The following is a 17,478-nucleotide window of genomic DNA, read 5'->3' on the forward strand; positions in this document are numbered from 1 at the left end:
CCGGGGCCTGTTGTGGAGGATTGCGGAGGTTTGTTCAAACAAGGAAACCAGATTGGAGATCTGATCTGAAACCACTTTATTTAGCACGTGTGTTCCTGATTGTGAATGGTATCACTGATTCCAGGGTTGCTGAAAAGGCTAATGGAAGCTTGCTATTTATTCCATTTCAAGTATGTCACGAAACATTTTTCTAGCCATCTGTTGCTGTTACAGAGCATTGAAACTAAGATGAAATCAAGCTGGAGAAACAGATTTTGATCAGGTTTCATTTCTGCCAGGGGACTGCAATCTGCCAAAGAGACAACAGAGAAAGACTCTCAGACATCTTTGTGAAAATGTACCACAATGTTAGGAAGTGAGAATTCTTAGATTTTCGGATTTGCAGAATTTCAGAGTAGAAGGAATATTAAATAATCATTTAGTCCAAATCTACAATTTGCAAATGGCCAGAAAGTTAAATGACTTGTCCAGCTAGCCAGTGGAAAACCTGCAACTAAGTAAATGGCAGAAATGAGATCTTACCCAGCATTCATTCAATTCTTCCACTACCCTGTACCCTGTAATTCAGTACTTTAATTGTTAATAATACAGTCAGTAAGTTGCAATAAGCAGTCTGCTTCAGGCTCCATAGAAATTGAACCCCCACAAAAGCAAAAATGACTGCAAGCACACTTTGCTTCCTTTACTACTTTTTCCCCTAAGGTGATCACAGCTCAGGCCTTGGTTTCTAAACTTCCTACCCAAAGCCATATCAAGTATTTTCACTGCTCAGCCACACCACAGGCATACCTTTTAGCAAAAATATAACACATCAAGCTATTGATTTAAACATAGGACTCCCAAATCATCTAAACAAAACATCTCAATCACTAAAGTAGCTATCAGTTTTCCATCCTGGATGTGATGGAAAGTAAAGTATAAACCTCATTTTGCCTCTTTTCCCAAAATTATTTTGGCCATTCTAGGTCCTTTTCATTTCCACATAAATTGTTTAATCAGCCTGCGACTTTATATGGCGGTGGGGGGGGAGCACTTGATGAAATTCTGATTAGGATTAAATAGCTCAGTTTGTGGGGAGATCTGACATACTAACAAAACTGAGTCAGCCTATCCTTGAACACAGTATACAATCAAGATAAGCATATTTATTTGGGTCTTTTTTAACTTCTCTAGGCAATGTTTTATAGTTCTCAGTATACATCTTTTCTTCAATTTATCTGTATATCTATCCATGTAGTAAAGGAATATTTAAAAGGAAACTTTAAAAACTTTTTCTAAATGTTTAGTGCTAGAAGACAGAAATCAAAGTGATATTTTCATATTGACCTTTTTTTTAAGATTTTATTTAAAAAAAAAAAAAAGATTTTATTTTTAAGTAATCTCTACACCCAACATGGGGCTCAAACTTACAACCCTCAGATCAAGAGTCATATGCTCCACTGACTGAGCCAGCCAGGTGCCCCTACATTGACTTCGTATCCTACAAACTTACTAAAAATTCAGTTATTATCTCTAGTGGTTGTTTTGTAGGTTCCTTTGGATTTTCTACGTAAAAAATTATATCTGTGAAAAGAGACAGTTTTACTTCTTCATTTCCAATCTTTTTGAAACTTGATATAAATTGATCTTATATGTCGCAACCTTGCTAACATATCAGTTCTAGTAACTTTAAGAAGCCGCAAGATTTCTACATAGACATTCATGTTGTCTGCAACATCTCTGTCAAGCTTCTATTACCAAGGTTATGATGGACACATGTTAAACAAGATAGGAAGTGTTTCCCTTCTCTATTTCCCTAAGGAATTCATGTTAAATGAATCTTATTTCTTACTTAAATGTTCTGGTAAGTTATGTTTTTCAAATAATTATGTACATTTCATCTAAGTTGTTCAATTTTTTTTGACAAAAGATATTCATAATATCCCTCAATACCTTTTAACATCTGTAAGATCTATCTATATCCTCTCTTTCATTCCTGGTAGTATTTATGATTTTTTTTCTTGATCAGTTTCACTAAAGGTTAATTTTGGCATTCAAAAAAAAAACCTTTTGTCTTTATTAATTTTCTCTATTTTTGTCCTATTTTTCTTTCCTATTTTCAATTTCAGTGATTTCTACTCTTTTTCCTTTATTCTACTTACTTGGGTTTATTTTGCTCATCTTTTTCCAACATTCCTTTTTTAAGATTTACTTATCTATTCATGACACAGAAAGAGGCAGAGACATAGGCAGAGGGAGATGCAGGCTCCCTGCAGGGAGCCTAATGTGGGACTCGATCCCGAGACCCTGGGATCACGACCTGAACCAAAGGCCGATGCTCAAACACTGAGCCACCCAGGGATCCCTTTTTCTATCATCTTAAGTTGGAAACTTCAACCACTGATTTTTAAATTTTTCCCTAATAGAAGTGTTTAAAGCTACTCACTTTACTTCATCCCACAGGTTTTAATATGTTGAATTTTTATTGCCAACTAGCTAGAAATATTTTCTAATTTCTTTTATAATGTTTTTCTTTGATCATCAGTTATTTAGAAATGTTATTTTAAATATTCCAAATTTGGGGGTGCCTGGGTGGCTCAGTCGGTTAAGTGTTTGCCTTCAGCTCAGGTTGTGATCCCTGGGTCCTTGAGCCCCAAGTTGCGCTCCCTGCTCAGTGTAGAGCCTGCTTCCCCCTCTCGCTGCCCCTCACTTGTGCTCTCTCTCAAATAGGTAAATAAAAACTTTAAAAATAAAAAAATATTCCAAATTTGCAGCCCTTTCCAGTTATCTTATTGGTATTGATTTTTAATTAAATTCCATACTTCAGTTAGGGAATACACTATGTAACTTCTCAATATTTTGAAATGTGTTGAGACATATTTTATAGTTTAATGTATTGTCTATTTTGGTGAACATTCCCTGTGCACTTGAAAAAGAACATGTATTTATTTTTCAGTTGTTATGTGCAGTGTTCTATAACTGTCAATTAGGCAAGGCAATACATGTTATTCAGATCTTCTACATCTTTTTTTAGTAAACATATTTTGTTTTGTCTTAAAGATTTTATTTATTTGAGAGAGAATAAGACAGAGAGCACAAGCAGGGGAGAGGGAAGAGGAGGAGAGAGAAAAGCAGCTTCACCACTGAGCAGAGCCCCACAAGGCTTGATCCTAGGACACTGGGATTATGACCTGAGCCAAAGGCAGATGCCGAAGCAACTGAGCCCCCCAGGCACCCCAGATCTTCTGTACCTTTATTGATATTTTTCAAGTTGTTCTATCAACTACTGAGAGAAGAGTATTAAAAACACCCAACTATAATTGTGGCTTTGCCCTTTTCTGCTTTATTGTTTAGTTTTGTTTCATGTGTTATTTTTTTTAACTGTTCTTTCTTAAAGATTTTATTCATTTTAGAAAGAGAGAGAGAGAGCACATGTGCAAGTGTGAGCAGGGAGTAGGGACAGAGGGAGAGGAGAGAGAATTTTAAGCAGACCCCCTCCATGAGCATAGTGCTGGATGCAGAGCTTGATCTCATGACCCTGAGACCATGACCTGAGCTGAAATCAAGAGTCAGACAAACAACTGAGCCATCTGGGTGCTCCTTGTTTCATGTGTATTGAAGCTTTTATTAGGCTCATATACATTAATGATTGTGTTTCTAATGAAATGATCCTTTTATTGTGAAATGTTTATCTCTAGTAGTAAACTTTGTCTTGAAGTCTACTTTGTCTGATGATAATATAGCCACTCCAGCATTCTTGTGCTTACTGTTCACATGGTGGTGTACCTTTTTTCATCCTCTCACTTTCAACCTGTTTATCCTTCATCCAGTCTGACAACCTATGCCATTAAATTGGAGTGGTCAATTCACTTACACTTAATGTAATTCTTTTTACTGGCTGGATTTTGGTTTATCATTCATTCCGTTTCATTTGATTTTTTCCCCTCTATTCCTCCTTTGCTGCCTTCTTTTTAGGTTAACCTAATTATTTTTAGCATTTCATTGTAATTATTTTATATACTTTTTAGCTATACATCTTTATACATGTGTGTGAGAGAGACGGAGAGACTGCTCTAGGGATACAATATGCAAACTTAACTTATCACAATCTACTTACAGTTAATATTGTACTACTTCACATAAAAATGTAAGAACCTTTGCAACAAAATAGTTCTTTATTTCCCTTCACCTTTTGGACGATAACTGTCATATATATTACAGTAGTCCCCCTTTATCCACAAGGGCTACATCTCAAAACCTTCAGTGGATGCCTGAAATTGCAGGCATGTTGTAATTAATGCCTGAAATATACTAAATCCTATATATATACTGGGGTTTTTTTCGTACAGAACTATTATTAAGTTTAATTTATAAATTAGGCAAAGAGATTAACAATAATAAAATAGAACTATAACTATACACTGTAATAAAAGTTATGTGTATGTGTTCTCTCTCTCAAAATATCTTACTGTACTCACTCTTCTTGTGATGATGTAAAATAAAATGGCTATGGGATGAGTTGAAGTAAGGTGACTGACATAGGTACTATGACACGTGTCAGGCTACTACTGTCCTTCTGATATGTCAGGAGGATAATCTGCTTCTAGACTGCAGTTGACCACAGATAACTGAAACCATGGAAAGCAAAACTGTGGATAACGGGGACTACTGTACATATGTTACAGACCCACAAAATAGTGTTAGGCATAAGTCTTGCCTTTTAAAGAAACTGAGAATAAAAAATATAGTCTTTTACACCTACATTTCCAGCATTCTTCACTTTCCTAAAGATCCAAACTTCCCTCTGGTATCAATTCTCTTCAATATGAAGAACTTTCTTCATTATCTCTTGTACTGCTAGGATTCTCTCAGTTTTCATTTGTCTAAAAATGCCTTTACTTCCCATTTTTAAAAATCATTTAAGCTGGATATGGAATTCTAGGTTGAAAGCTTCTTTCAGCATTTTAAAGATATCATCCCATTGTCTTCTTGCCTCCACTGTTATCAATGAGAAGTGAGCCATTAATTTAGAACAGTGTTCTCCTTTATGTGATAAATCATTTTCCTTTGGCTGCTCCTAAGTTTTTCTCTTTTAGTTTTTAGCAACATGACTATGATGTGCCTGTAGTAGTCTTCTTTGCATCCATCCTGCTTAGGGTTGACTGAGCTTCTTGGATTCTATAAATGTTTTTCACCAAACTTGGAACTTTTAGCTATTATTTCTTAGTAACAGCTCTACTGAAATTCACATGCTATATACACATTTAAAATGTACAATTCAATGGCTTTTAGTATACTCACAGAGATGTGCAACCATAAGCTTAATCTATCTTAGAATGTTCTCATTACCGTCTTCAAAAAAAAAAAAAAAAACTGTACCCTTCAGCTATCATCCCCATTTTCCCTATTTCCCCTAATCTGGTAACCATTATTCTATTTTGTCTCTTTATATTTTCTAATATAAATAGAATTATATAATATGTGGTCTCTTGTGACTAGCTTCTTTCATTTAGCACATTTTCAAGGTTCATCCATGTTGTAACAGGAATCAGCACTTCTTTCTTTTTTATGGTAAAAAATATTCCATTGTATGGATAGTCCACATTTTGTTTATCCATTCATCAGCTGATGGCCATATGGGTTGTTTCCACTTTGGGGATATTATGAATAACGATGCTATGAACGTGCAAGTACAAGTCCTTGTGTGGACATATGCTTTTATTTCTTTGGGGTATATATGTAGGAGTGAATTGCTGGGTAAAATGGTAACTCCATTTTACTTTTTGAGGACCTGCTGTTTTCCTAAGTGGCCACACCAAGTTATAGCCCTATCAGCAGTGTTTGAGAGTTCCAGCTGCTCCACATCCTCACCAACATTTGTTATTATTTCTCTCTATCTTCACCAACACTGTTATATTATCTTTTTTATTAGTCATCCTTGTAGCCATTTTAATTTTGATCTGCATTTCCTTGATGGCTGATAATCAAGTGTCTTTTCATATATTTGTGGCTATTTATGCATATTCTTTAAAGAAATGTCTATTCAGATCCTTTGCTCATTTTTAAATCTTTTTATTGCTTAGTTGTCAGCCATTGTTTCTTCAAATATTTTTGTCTTGTTTTAGTTATCTACTACAGCATAACAAATCACTCCAAACCTAGCTCCGTATAACAGTAAGCATTTTATTAAGTTCACAGGCTTTATGCATTAGAAATTCATTCAAGGAACAACTGAGATAGCTTTACTCTGATTCATGAATTCTGGGGCCTCATCTGGGACACCAACGAATGACTGGCAGCTGGGATCACCTAGTGGCTTCTTCACTCACATTGTTGGTTTCTGGGCTGAAACATCTCAAAAGCCAGGCTATTAACTGGAGCACTTACATAAGGTTGCTCTGTGTAGCATGGATGTCATTTCCAACTCGATTCTATTGGCCAAGAGAGGAACATGTAGGATGGTAGATACTGTTGCAGCCATCTTTGGAAAATACAGTCTGCCAGATGTCTTCTCTTTTACCGCTAGGACTCCAATTATGTATATATTAATAATGCTCCACAATCATTGTGGCTCTGTTTTCGTTTTTTAATCTTTTTTCTCTTCAGAGTGGATAATTACTGCTACTCTGTTTTCAAGTCCACCAACTCTTTCTTTAGCTATCTCCAATCTGCTGTTAAGCACATCTAATAAATTTTTCATTTCAGATATTATACTTTTAAGTTCTAGATTTTACATTTGGTTCTTTTTATAGTTCCCACTTCTCTGCTGAGATTCTCCACCTGTTCGTTTATTAATACCAAGTTTAATGTTCTTGTCTGAAAATTCCAATATGAGTCATCTTGGAGTCAATTTCTATTGACTGCTATTCTCAACAATGAGTCGTATTTTCCTTTATTGCACATCTAGTCATTTATTATTGTATACTGAACATTATTAGGATTCCAAATTCTGTCTATCAGCCTCTGAAGAATGAATTTTATTCTACTGGGAAATTAACTTGGCTAGATTCATACTCCAAACTCTTGTCTCCCCCACAAGGGGCAGCAGCTAAATCTCAACTCAATTCATTCACCTTTCCAACTACCCCTTTTCTAGGCTCCATGAAGCCTTTCCCCATGCATGCCAAGGATTTCGACAGAATTTAAAAGCAGATTTTAGGGCTCCCTTTCCTGTTGCTCCCTCCTTTCTAAGAATTCTCCCCTCATTCTCCAGTCCCTCTTTTAGTCCTAAACTCAATCCTCCAACTCCCCAAACTAGTAAAACTATAGACTTTTGCTTGAGTTCTAGCCACCACCCACCATGACAAACTGGGGAGTATCCTCAGGCAAAAGAATTGTACAAATGAGAAGCATGCCAGTACAATTCCCATCTTTCAAGCTTTCTATCAATTTCTGCCTGATTTGGTCACTTTCCAACGTCTTTAACTAGTTATTTTTTTACATACTGTCCAGAGTTCATAACTTTTATCTGAGAAAGAGCTAGATCAATATAAGATATACCTATATTACTAGTAGAACCCTTTCCACTAAATCTCAGTGGTATTATATCCCAAGAGGCAACCATGATGTGAGTTACCAAAAAATACATATGACTAGATGTGCACAAATGTACCATCTCAAAACAGTATGACAGACAGTAATAAAGAAATCATCGTCTTGATCTGCTGGTGAAGTGTTTACCATAAAAAAATTGAAACAATATATAAAGGTATAAAGGAAAAAATGAATTTCCAATACATGGAAGTAATTATATATCTAGATAGATGTATAAAATAGAATTATTCCATACATACTCTTTTAAAACTTGTGTTTATTTTCAATAAACAATATATCTTGGGTATTTTATACTGTCAAATTTTTAAGTACTTTTTAATAATTGGAAAATTATTTACAAGCAACTCCTCTGTATGGAATATCATAATTTATTTAATAAAGTCCCTACTGATTGCTCTTTTACATTAATTTCACTAAATAGCCTTCTAGGTTTTGCTCACTTGTTTGGTTCCTTCTGTAGGATGAATTCATAAAAGTAAAATTGTACATTTTACATTTTAACATATATTGCCAAATTTCTCCCTATAAGTATGATACTGATTTACACTCTCTACACTGTAACCAATTATACAAATTTCCCCACATCCATAGTAGTTATATAGCCAATGACTCGAAGCACTGCCATTTACCCTAACTTCCCATTCCAATACTAGGCCAGTTGATATTCTGGAGACTGTGAAGAGCGCTTTCCTTAATGCTCAACAGTAACCTGTTGAACATTCTAATTCCCTTCCATAAGCCTGGAATCTTGCTAAAACTTAGCCTATTTAGCTGAAGTCCTAATACTCTGGTTTAAGCCAGTCCTTTTTTTTTTTTTTTTTTAAGATTTTATTTTTTTCAAAGTAATCTTTATACTCAACATGGGACTCGAATTCACAACCCCAAAATCAAGAGTCACATGCTACACAACTGTACCAGCGAGGTGTCCCAAGCCAGTCTTCTTCTGGAACTGAATACTTGGGCACCTGGGTGGCTCATTCAATTAAGTGTCTGCCTTCGGCTCAAGTCATGATCTCAGGGTCCTGGGATCAAGACCCATATCAGGCTCCCTGCTCAGTGGGTAGTCTGCTTCTCCCTCTGTCTCTCCCTCTGCCCCTTTTGTGCTCTCTTTCAAATAAAGTCTTAAAAAAAAAAAAAGAAACCGTAGTTGTTAATGCTCAGAAGAGGACTATTCTAACAGATATTGTTGGTTATTCAATACTGAATGTTAACATATTTCTTCATGGCATAGCGTCAATTATTTAGGGAAGTATGGCATATAAATTATCTGAGCTTTGGAAATTGCTCAAGGAGGAAACTGAGGAAAAAAGATTCCATACACAAGGCTGTCTTTAATTTTTTAGCAGAACTGACCCTAACATAGCTTATTTAAGAGGCAGAGACTGCTCTGGGGCATCTAGGTGGCTCAGCTGGTTATGTATCTGACTCTTAATTTCAGATCAGGTCTTGATCTCAGGGTTGTGAGTTCAAGCCCCACGCTGGGATTGAAACTGGGCATGGAGCCTACTTTTAAAAAGTGGAGTGGGGAGGGGCCGGGGGGGGTGCAAAGGCTCCTCAAAATGAGCCATCTTTCACATCCAATGGTGAAAGAAAAGCCCTGGCAAACCTTTGAGTAGTTTCCCCTGCAGAGATCATTCAATGAACAAATACCTAAGATAGTAGCACATTCACTCACTTAAATAAATAGGTGCAAATCATAGAAGTAGCTGTGGAGGAAACAAAGAGCTTAAAATAAAAATGAAGGTCTCTAACTCCAAGAAGGACTATGTGTTCCTCAAGAGCTAGAACTGTTTCATTTAGATCTGTGTCTTGCACAAAGTCTAGGATAAGAATGCTTAATCAATGTTTATTTATAATACAGAGCAAATAAATGATAATTGTTGAACAGATGGAATGAACTAAAGGACATATCCAACAATCCATCCGCATTCTTTCACACACTGTAAACCAACTATAATACTCTGATAAACCAGACGTGTTAAACCAGGTTTAAGAATTGTCATATGTAAAAAAAAAAAAAAAAAAAAAAAAAAAGAATTGTCATATGTAAACACGGAAATAAATTTATCTGTGAAGCTGAAGTAGAAGGCATACCCTTCCTGTTGGAGACAATTAGAAAGTGCAAGGTTTTTAAGGAGAGAGAGAGAGATTAGTATATTCTAAAAGCTCTGTCTAGAAGCTTTTATAATAAAAAAAATAAACAGGAAAATGAAAAAGAAGGATGATATTTCTCTGAGAACAAAAACTATTTTTAAAATAGTAGCTAACAGGAGACAGAACATAAAGACTCCTAACTCTGGAAAACGAACTAGGTAGGGGTGGTGGAAGGGGAGGAGGGCGGGGGGTGGGGGAGAATGGGTGACGGGCACTGAGGGGGGCACTTGACGGGATGAGCACTGGGTGTTATTCTGTATGTTGGCAAATTGAACACCAATAAAAAATAAATTTATTATTTAAAAAATAAAATAAAATAAAATAAAATAAAATAAAATAAAATAAAATAAAATAAAATAAAATAAAATAAAATAAAATAAAATAAAAAATAGTAGCTAACATTTAATGGTTGCTTACTTTATTCCAAACACGATCCTAATAAGTACTTTAATATACATTTTTAATTAATTTATTTCTCTCAATGACCCTATGATATAAAGGACAACTATTATCTCCATTTTATAGAGGAGAGAACTGAAGCATAGAAAGGTTAAATAACTTGTCCAAGATCATAGCAAGCCAGGATTCAAAATCAAGTAGCATGACTCAAGAACTTGCAGCCTTAACTACACTATACCATCTCTCTTTTTCCTCCATTTCTCTCACTTTTAACAAAGTCAACAGAATCACAGAGTTTTGGAGAAGTTTCAGTTGCCTAAGACCCAGATCAATGGGAACAGAGAACAAGCTGAGCCATATCTAGATGCCTATACATAGTTTACAAGCATCTATGATTCAGCCTCTATCTTTCCAATATTATCTCTAGCTATGTTCCACCCTCAAATCCTACATACAAGTGACATAGAACCATATGTAGTCTCTTAAAGATCCCCTAGTATTTCTCAACTCTGTACCATTACTCATGTAGCTCCCTCTGCCTGGCATCACCTTTCAGCCCCTGACTACCTGTGCCCCCCCCACCAGGCTCCACAGGTACTTCTTAATGCCTTACTGGGCTGTTTACAGGTCTATTACTTTAGGCAGCGGAGTCCCTGAAAGGGAATCTTTTCTCATTTGTTTTCGAGTTGCTAGTGCTCTTACCATAAAACTAAGGTGGTCAGTAAAGGTTTCCTGATAGAATCAATGAATAAATGGTCTCAGAAACAGAGTCCCCAAAGGCAGCCCAGAGTATGGGGCTATCTGGGGGAAGGCTAGACTCCCTTTAAGAATGGCTGACACACCAACTGCAGCTGACCATCCAACCATCTTGCAGCAAATCTTCCTCAAAGAGACTGAGGAAACTCTCCTGTGGGCTCAGAGAACTAAGGAGCCACAGCCAACTCCACCTGAAAAGAAGGGAGACAGCTAGGACTCCGCTGAGGTTCAGGAAAAGGGTATCTCATAATACACTGCCATGCCTGTAACTTCCCATCAATCTAGTAAGACATAATTCTCAAATGAAATGTATTCCTGAGCTGCAGACCTTTCTTTCATAGACTTCAAAGAGAGAGAAAGAAGTAAATAAAGAGAAATAGAAAATAAAAACAGATTTCTCTTAGAAAAGGGAAATACATGTTTTCAGGTCTGCCTGAGAAACCACTAGACCAGAGGGCTGGAGACACTCAGCTTGAATGAAATTAGCCAACTCTTACCTGGATTTTCTATATATTGGAATTCTCCAACTTTCAAAGGGCTCATACATGCCACAAATGGCTGCCCAGCCTCCTGCTCCACCCCAAATAGAATGGTTCCAATTAGAAACCATTTTTGGAAAACTAAAAACAAACTGGGAACTTCCAGAGCATCTGTGGATTTAAAAGCTATGAAAGTAACTGTAACTTAAGAAAGCTGACCCTATGGGACATATTTTGAATTAGAATTGGTCTAATTAGAGTAGCATTCCTTCTCCAAAAATACTATCTCCATATACCCTGCTGACTTAGCTGAAATCATATAACCTGAAGAACTGGGAATTTTGGTGTAAAAGTGAGAGGGGCAGGGCATGCAGGCTTGGGAGGGCAGTATGGTAGCGGAGGGCTAAGGGTAGAATTGGGGTAATGGGGTCCATGAGGAGGGCTTTAAGAGGTGGGAAAGAGACATCAAGGGAAGAGAGAGTATATCAAGAGCAAACTTCAAGTGTTGCAAAATTTAGTGTAAATCAGTGTTTCTCAACCCTAACAGATTCAATTCCACGAGTGGTGCTGCCCAAAGTAACAATATTTTCTAAAATAATGACAAACATTTGGTAAAGTTCAAAACAATTTTCCCTCATGGTAGCTGCTGTCTAGAACATTCACTATAGTTTAAAGCTTACAATATTTTGTGTTTATTACAACAGAATTAGATTCTAGGTTTACATAAATGGGTAATTCACCTATACATCAAACAAATATTCAAAATTCAAAAGTGACAAAGGACAATGCTTCTTTGTGTGAGATTATTCAGCAAACTGGATATTAGCATCTCAAGCCGGCTGACTAAATGCTGGTCACACCCCTTAATCACAAGCATAAAAACTCCTTGCTGAGATAAAATGATCTCAATAATCTAAAAGATCTTACTCCAAGAAATGGGAGAGAAAAAACGTTTTTCTTCCTCTCCTTCACCTCCACCCTACCTTCAAATGTTGCCCTAACAACCAAGACCCAGAACTCCATCTACTGAGCTGATATTATAGTTAACCCATTATGGGTTTTGCGGACTAACTTGAAACCTAGTCAACATTTAATAGACTATTTCTACTTGGAATACACACTCCAAATACCAAGTTTAGAATCTGAGAACATACTACATCCATAAGTAAGAGACTTAAACATACTGACCTCTCACCATCAATGTTCTATGGCAAGAAGGTACAAACAACATACCTTTTACCTAAATTCTAATGTGTATTACTTTGCACTTAAGTTTTCCCCTTTACTATAGATACTGATTGACTCTACTGGAGTATGGGGCTCCCATAAATACTGGAAAATGTTCTTCATGAAGTCCTAGTTTTTTCTGCTACATTGATGTGCCTCTCAATCAATTTTTCAAAGCAGGTAATTCCATTCTTTGTGAACCACACATTAAGCTGTTGTGTGTCACATACATATAAAAGCACTGCTTTGAATCTGTATTGCTTTTAAATGCTACCTTTTAAGATGTGAGACAACATCTTACAATAGACCCTAGAAAGGTGTAAAGATTGTAATACAAAAGCTATGAAATTCAAATTTTAGTTTCTTTAGTTCCTTTAGTAAAGATAAAAAAAAAATTATGCAAATGGGGTGCCCAGCTTACAGAACTGAGTGTAACTATTTCATATCCAGGATAGTCTGCAGACCAAATATTTAACAAAAACCCAAATGCCTGAAGAACAGCACCCCCTTTTTCAGTAGGGGTCAAATCATATATGTCTTTGTTTCCCTTCTGCATTTTTTTATGTTGCTTCAGAATAAAGCTTTTTTTTTCTTAGCAAATAATAATAACCAACTGCAAATAAGCACTTTACATGTCTTATGATGATGTAACTCTCAGACTAATCTTATGAGGTAGTTACTAGTCCTACTTTATAGTTGAAGAAATGAAGCTATTAATGTAGATGACAGCTATTTTGACAGGGAACTAAGCCTCAGATCCATTCCAAGTAAGAAATGTTATGGGCTAGGGGTGCCTGTGTGGCGCAGTTGGTTAAATGCCCAACTTTTGGTTTTGGTTCAGGTGGTGATGTCATAGGTAGTGATCTCATGGGTTGTGAGATCAAGCCCCAGATCAGGCTCTGCACTCAGCGTGGAGTCTGCTTGAGTTTTCTCTCCCTCTGCTCTTCTCCCCACCCCGTGCATGCTCTCTCTTTCCTCTCTGAAATGAATAAGTAAATCTTAAAAAAAAAAAAAAAAAGATATGTTATGGGTTTGTAGTTATAAATTACCCTAATTATTTTTATTGAACCTGCCTAATTTGAACATTGCTCCAAAAAAATCTTGTTTTCAGTGTTCCGACATTTGCTTGTGACTAAAATTTACAAATAAATCAGAATTTTAAAACTAAACAGAGGCAAAAACAAAGTGGCCATCTGGTTTACTGCTGAAGTAAATAAATTTTCAAAACATATCCACCAGAATGGCTAAAATGAAACAGATGAAAAATACCAAGTGTTGGCAAGGATGAAGAGTAAGAAGAACTCTCAAACACTTTCAGTGGAAGAGGAAATTAGTATAGGCACTTTGGAAAACTGTTTAATAGTATCTATTAAAATGTAACATATACATATCCTATAATCCAGAAATTCCACTATGTATATTCCCAACAGATACGTGTATACTTGTACACCAAAGAATATATACTAGAATGTTCTAGCAGCACTATTCATGAGAGCCCTAAACTGGGAAACTAACCAAATGTCCATCAGTAGTACATTATATAAATAAATTGAGGTATATTCACATAATAGAATGCCATACAGCAATAAAAACGCAGAATCTACAACTTGATTCAACAATAGGGATTGATCTCACAAAACTAATGTTGGGCTAAAGAAGCCAGACATAGAAGCATACATACGATATGATTCCACTTATATGAAGTACAAAAACAGACAAAACTAATATGTGTTGTTAGAACTCAGGACAGTGGTCATCCCTTGGTAAAGATAATGACAGAAGAAGACACAAGAAGGCTTCATAGCTGCTGGCAATATCGTTTCTTCACATGGATGCTGGTGGCAAGAGTATATTCAGTAGATGAGAAGCAAACAGCAGCAGAGTCATAAAGAGAATTGAAGTGTTTATATATGAATCTCAGTTCCACCACTTAATAGTTATGATTTGGGGCAAGTTGCTTAACCTCTCTGTGCTTCATTTCTTCAACTATAAAGTAGGACTAGTAACTACCTCATAAGATTAGTCTGAGAGTTACATCATCATAAGACATGTAAAGTGCTTATTTGCAGTTGGTTATTATTATTTGCTAAGAAAAAAAAAGCTTTATTCTGAAGCAACACAAAAAAATGCAGAAGGGAAACAAAGACATATATGATTTGACCGTTACTAGGAAATGAACAAAATATTTAGGAAATGAAGGTGATAATAAATAAAGTCTAGTACAAAGAGGCATGACCCAGAAGTTGAGACTACTCCTGTAAATCTTCCCCTACACAGACCCGGGGCTAGCAGTCAGCCTCTCTGAGCCTGTAGCTCCCCTCTGTTCACTGGCAGCTGGCCATGAAGACCTCTTCAGGATGATAAATAATAATGAAGGGAGGCACTGATCAGGAACCAAGAGGGCTGAGCTCACAGCAGGCTCTCTTATCCTCCAAGAGGACTCTGAAATATTGTATGCTTCTGGATTTCACCTAATACTTATGTTTTTAAAATATCTATGTCTATCAGCTGTGTTTCTGTCACTTAGAGTCGCATTTCCTGCTGCTATTTAAATAATCAAGACTTCTGGTAGGTTTCTAAAAAAGCCAGTCAGGTAGGTTACTGTCAATAATACCATCCATGGCAGTGTCCCTAACTTCTCTAGTCATGTTATAATAGCTACTCTTTATTAAACCCTACTTACATGCTACTTATATGCTATAAAGTATCATAATAAATACTTTATCCCTAATTCTCAAAAAACTTTGCTAGCTACGTAATATTCTTCCTTATTCTCATCTTTCATGGATAAGAAAACTAAGGCTCAGAAAGGCTGACCTGTTCATTAAGTGGCAGAGCTGGAGGGTGAATCAGGCTTCTCTGGCTCCAGAGTCCACGCTCTTCCCATGAGCCTTAGTCCCTTGACTTACTTGACAATCAATCACATTTCTTCTTACGAAAGGTCATTAGTTAAGGTGAGCTAAAACAAGAATAATCCAACTTAGTGAAAAATCAATTTTGGCTATTTTTTAAATGATTACTTTGGTTTCTAAGTAAAGGTCTCTTCCTGGGTCTATTTAAAAGAATACTGTGCATTGCAGCTACTTGTACTACACAGTAGTCATCCAAACAATAGGTTAAAGCCCTTAAAAGATGTTTATATTTCTTCCCTGCTGAATCCCCAGTGCCCAGATCAGGGCCTGGGCCTAGTGCAGGCACTTAAAGAAAATATCTTGAAGACCACCTCCCTCCAATCTTGTTTACCAGAATACTACTAACGAAGATGCATTCCAACAAAACATTAGTAATATTGGAAACTTCATGACCAAAATTAAACACGAGAGTCACTGGGATATCCTTCCTGCTGTTAAGACACTCTTAACACTCCAGGTCAAGTGGCACTATCATCATCAAGTAATTATTAAACACCTACAAATGTTTATTTAACATAGTAACTCCATATATCTTCTCTTCTCTTTCCCCATGAGATTTGGCAAGCCAAGGAAGCTATAATTCCGCCCCAGGTGGGCCAGCCACTGTAGGTATCATAAAGAACATACAGAGATACAAATGTCATACATGATTAGGCCATTTTTCCAGGATAAACAAATAGAAAGGCCCAAAGAGTTTGACCGTCCATCTTCCAGGTCCACGTCCTACCACCTTTTCCCGGAGCCCTGATGCTGCAGCCCAAAATAACCTTCTTTTCCTCTTCCTCCTCAGTCAACCACACAACACTGAGGAAACCAGAAATTTCTCCCAAAGAAATTATATTAGGGATCCCTGGGTGGCGCAGTGGTTTAGCGCCTGCCTTTGGCCCAGGGCGCGATCCTGGAGACCCGGAATCGAATCCCACGTCAGGCTCCCGGTGCATGGAGCCTGCTTCTCCCTCTGCCTATGTCTCTGCCTCTCTCTCTCTCTCTCTCTCTCTCTCTGTGTGTGTGTGACTATCATAAATAAATAAAAATTTAAAAAAAAAATCTTTAAAGAAATTATATTAAAAATTTCCCTTAAAAACTCTATACTCATAGCGAATGCAGAGAATACATGTGCGCTAAAGGGAAAAACATACCAGAATTAGAAACCTAGGTTCTAGGGGTGCCTGGCTTAGTCGGTGGAAAGAGCAACTTGATCTCAGGCCTATGATTTCGAACCCTGGATTGGGTATAGAGATTACTTAAAAATAATAAAATCTTTAAAACAAAAAGAAAGAAAGAAAAAAAAAAATCTAGGTTCTTTTCACTACCTTACCTTCCACTGCAACTTGGGCAAGTTGTTTATCCTTTTTAGGCTTTAGTTTCTTCAGACATAAAGTGAGGGAGTGGAACTAGTCAGGGGTTCTTCACCTGGTTCCAGGATGCCTTGCAGGATTCAGGCATGTAATTTTGAAGTTCAAAACTCTCCCCCAGAATTTACATAAAAAACTACCTATTTGCATATGTGGATTTTTCTGGAGAAGTCTATGGCTTATATCAAATTGTCAAACAAGTCGTAGCCCCAAAAATAACTACAGCTCATGTTTTATTGGGCACTTTCTTTGTGCTAGGCACTGTTCTAAGTCTTTACATATATTTATTCATGTAACCCTCAAAATAACACTTTGAGGGGCACCTGGGTGGCTCAGTGGGTTAAGTAAGTGCTTGCCTTCTACTCAGGTCATGATCCTGGGGTCCTGGGATCCAGCCTGAGCTGGGCTCCCTGTTCAGCAGGAAGTCTGCTTCTCCCTCTCTCTCTAGCCCTCCCCCTACTCATGTTCTATCTTTCTCAAATAAATAAATAAATAAAAATCCTTAAAAAAATAATAACCCTGTGAGTTAGATTATTATTATCCTCATTTTACAATTGAAGAAAGTACACCAGAAAGAGTCTGGACTCTAAAACACAATGCTATGTTAGCTTAGATCATCTCTAAATCCTAAAATTCTCTGACTCTATGTTTATTCAAACTAAC

At 36.7% G+C, this 17,478-nt stretch overlaps 1 protein-coding gene across 3 annotated transcripts in view; it reads right to left on the reverse strand.

Annotated features, from left to right (window-relative positions):
• Nucleotides 1-17,478, reverse strand: part of UHRF1BP1 (UHRF1 binding protein 1) — a 61,866-nt gene that overhangs the window by 42,699 nt on the left and 1,689 nt on the right. The window contains exon 2 of one of the 3 annotated variants that reach the window (XM_041757612.1): nucleotides 15,366-15,507. The exons of the other annotated variants lie outside the window; for them this stretch is intronic. Within the exon in view, the coding sequence (XP_041613546.1) occupies nucleotides 15,366-15,373 (8 nt within the window). The 5' untranslated portion in view covers nucleotides 15,374-15,507. The remainder of the gene's footprint in view (nucleotides 1-15,365; nucleotides 15,508-17,478) is intronic. 3 annotated transcript variants of the gene reach the window in all.

This window comes from Vulpes lagopus, chromosome 1, assembly GCF_018345385.1.
Source record: "Vulpes lagopus strain Blue_001 chromosome 1, ASM1834538v1, whole genome shotgun sequence".
In the NCBI taxonomy this organism is placed as follows: Eukaryota; Metazoa; Chordata; class Mammalia; order Carnivora; family Canidae; genus Vulpes; species Vulpes lagopus.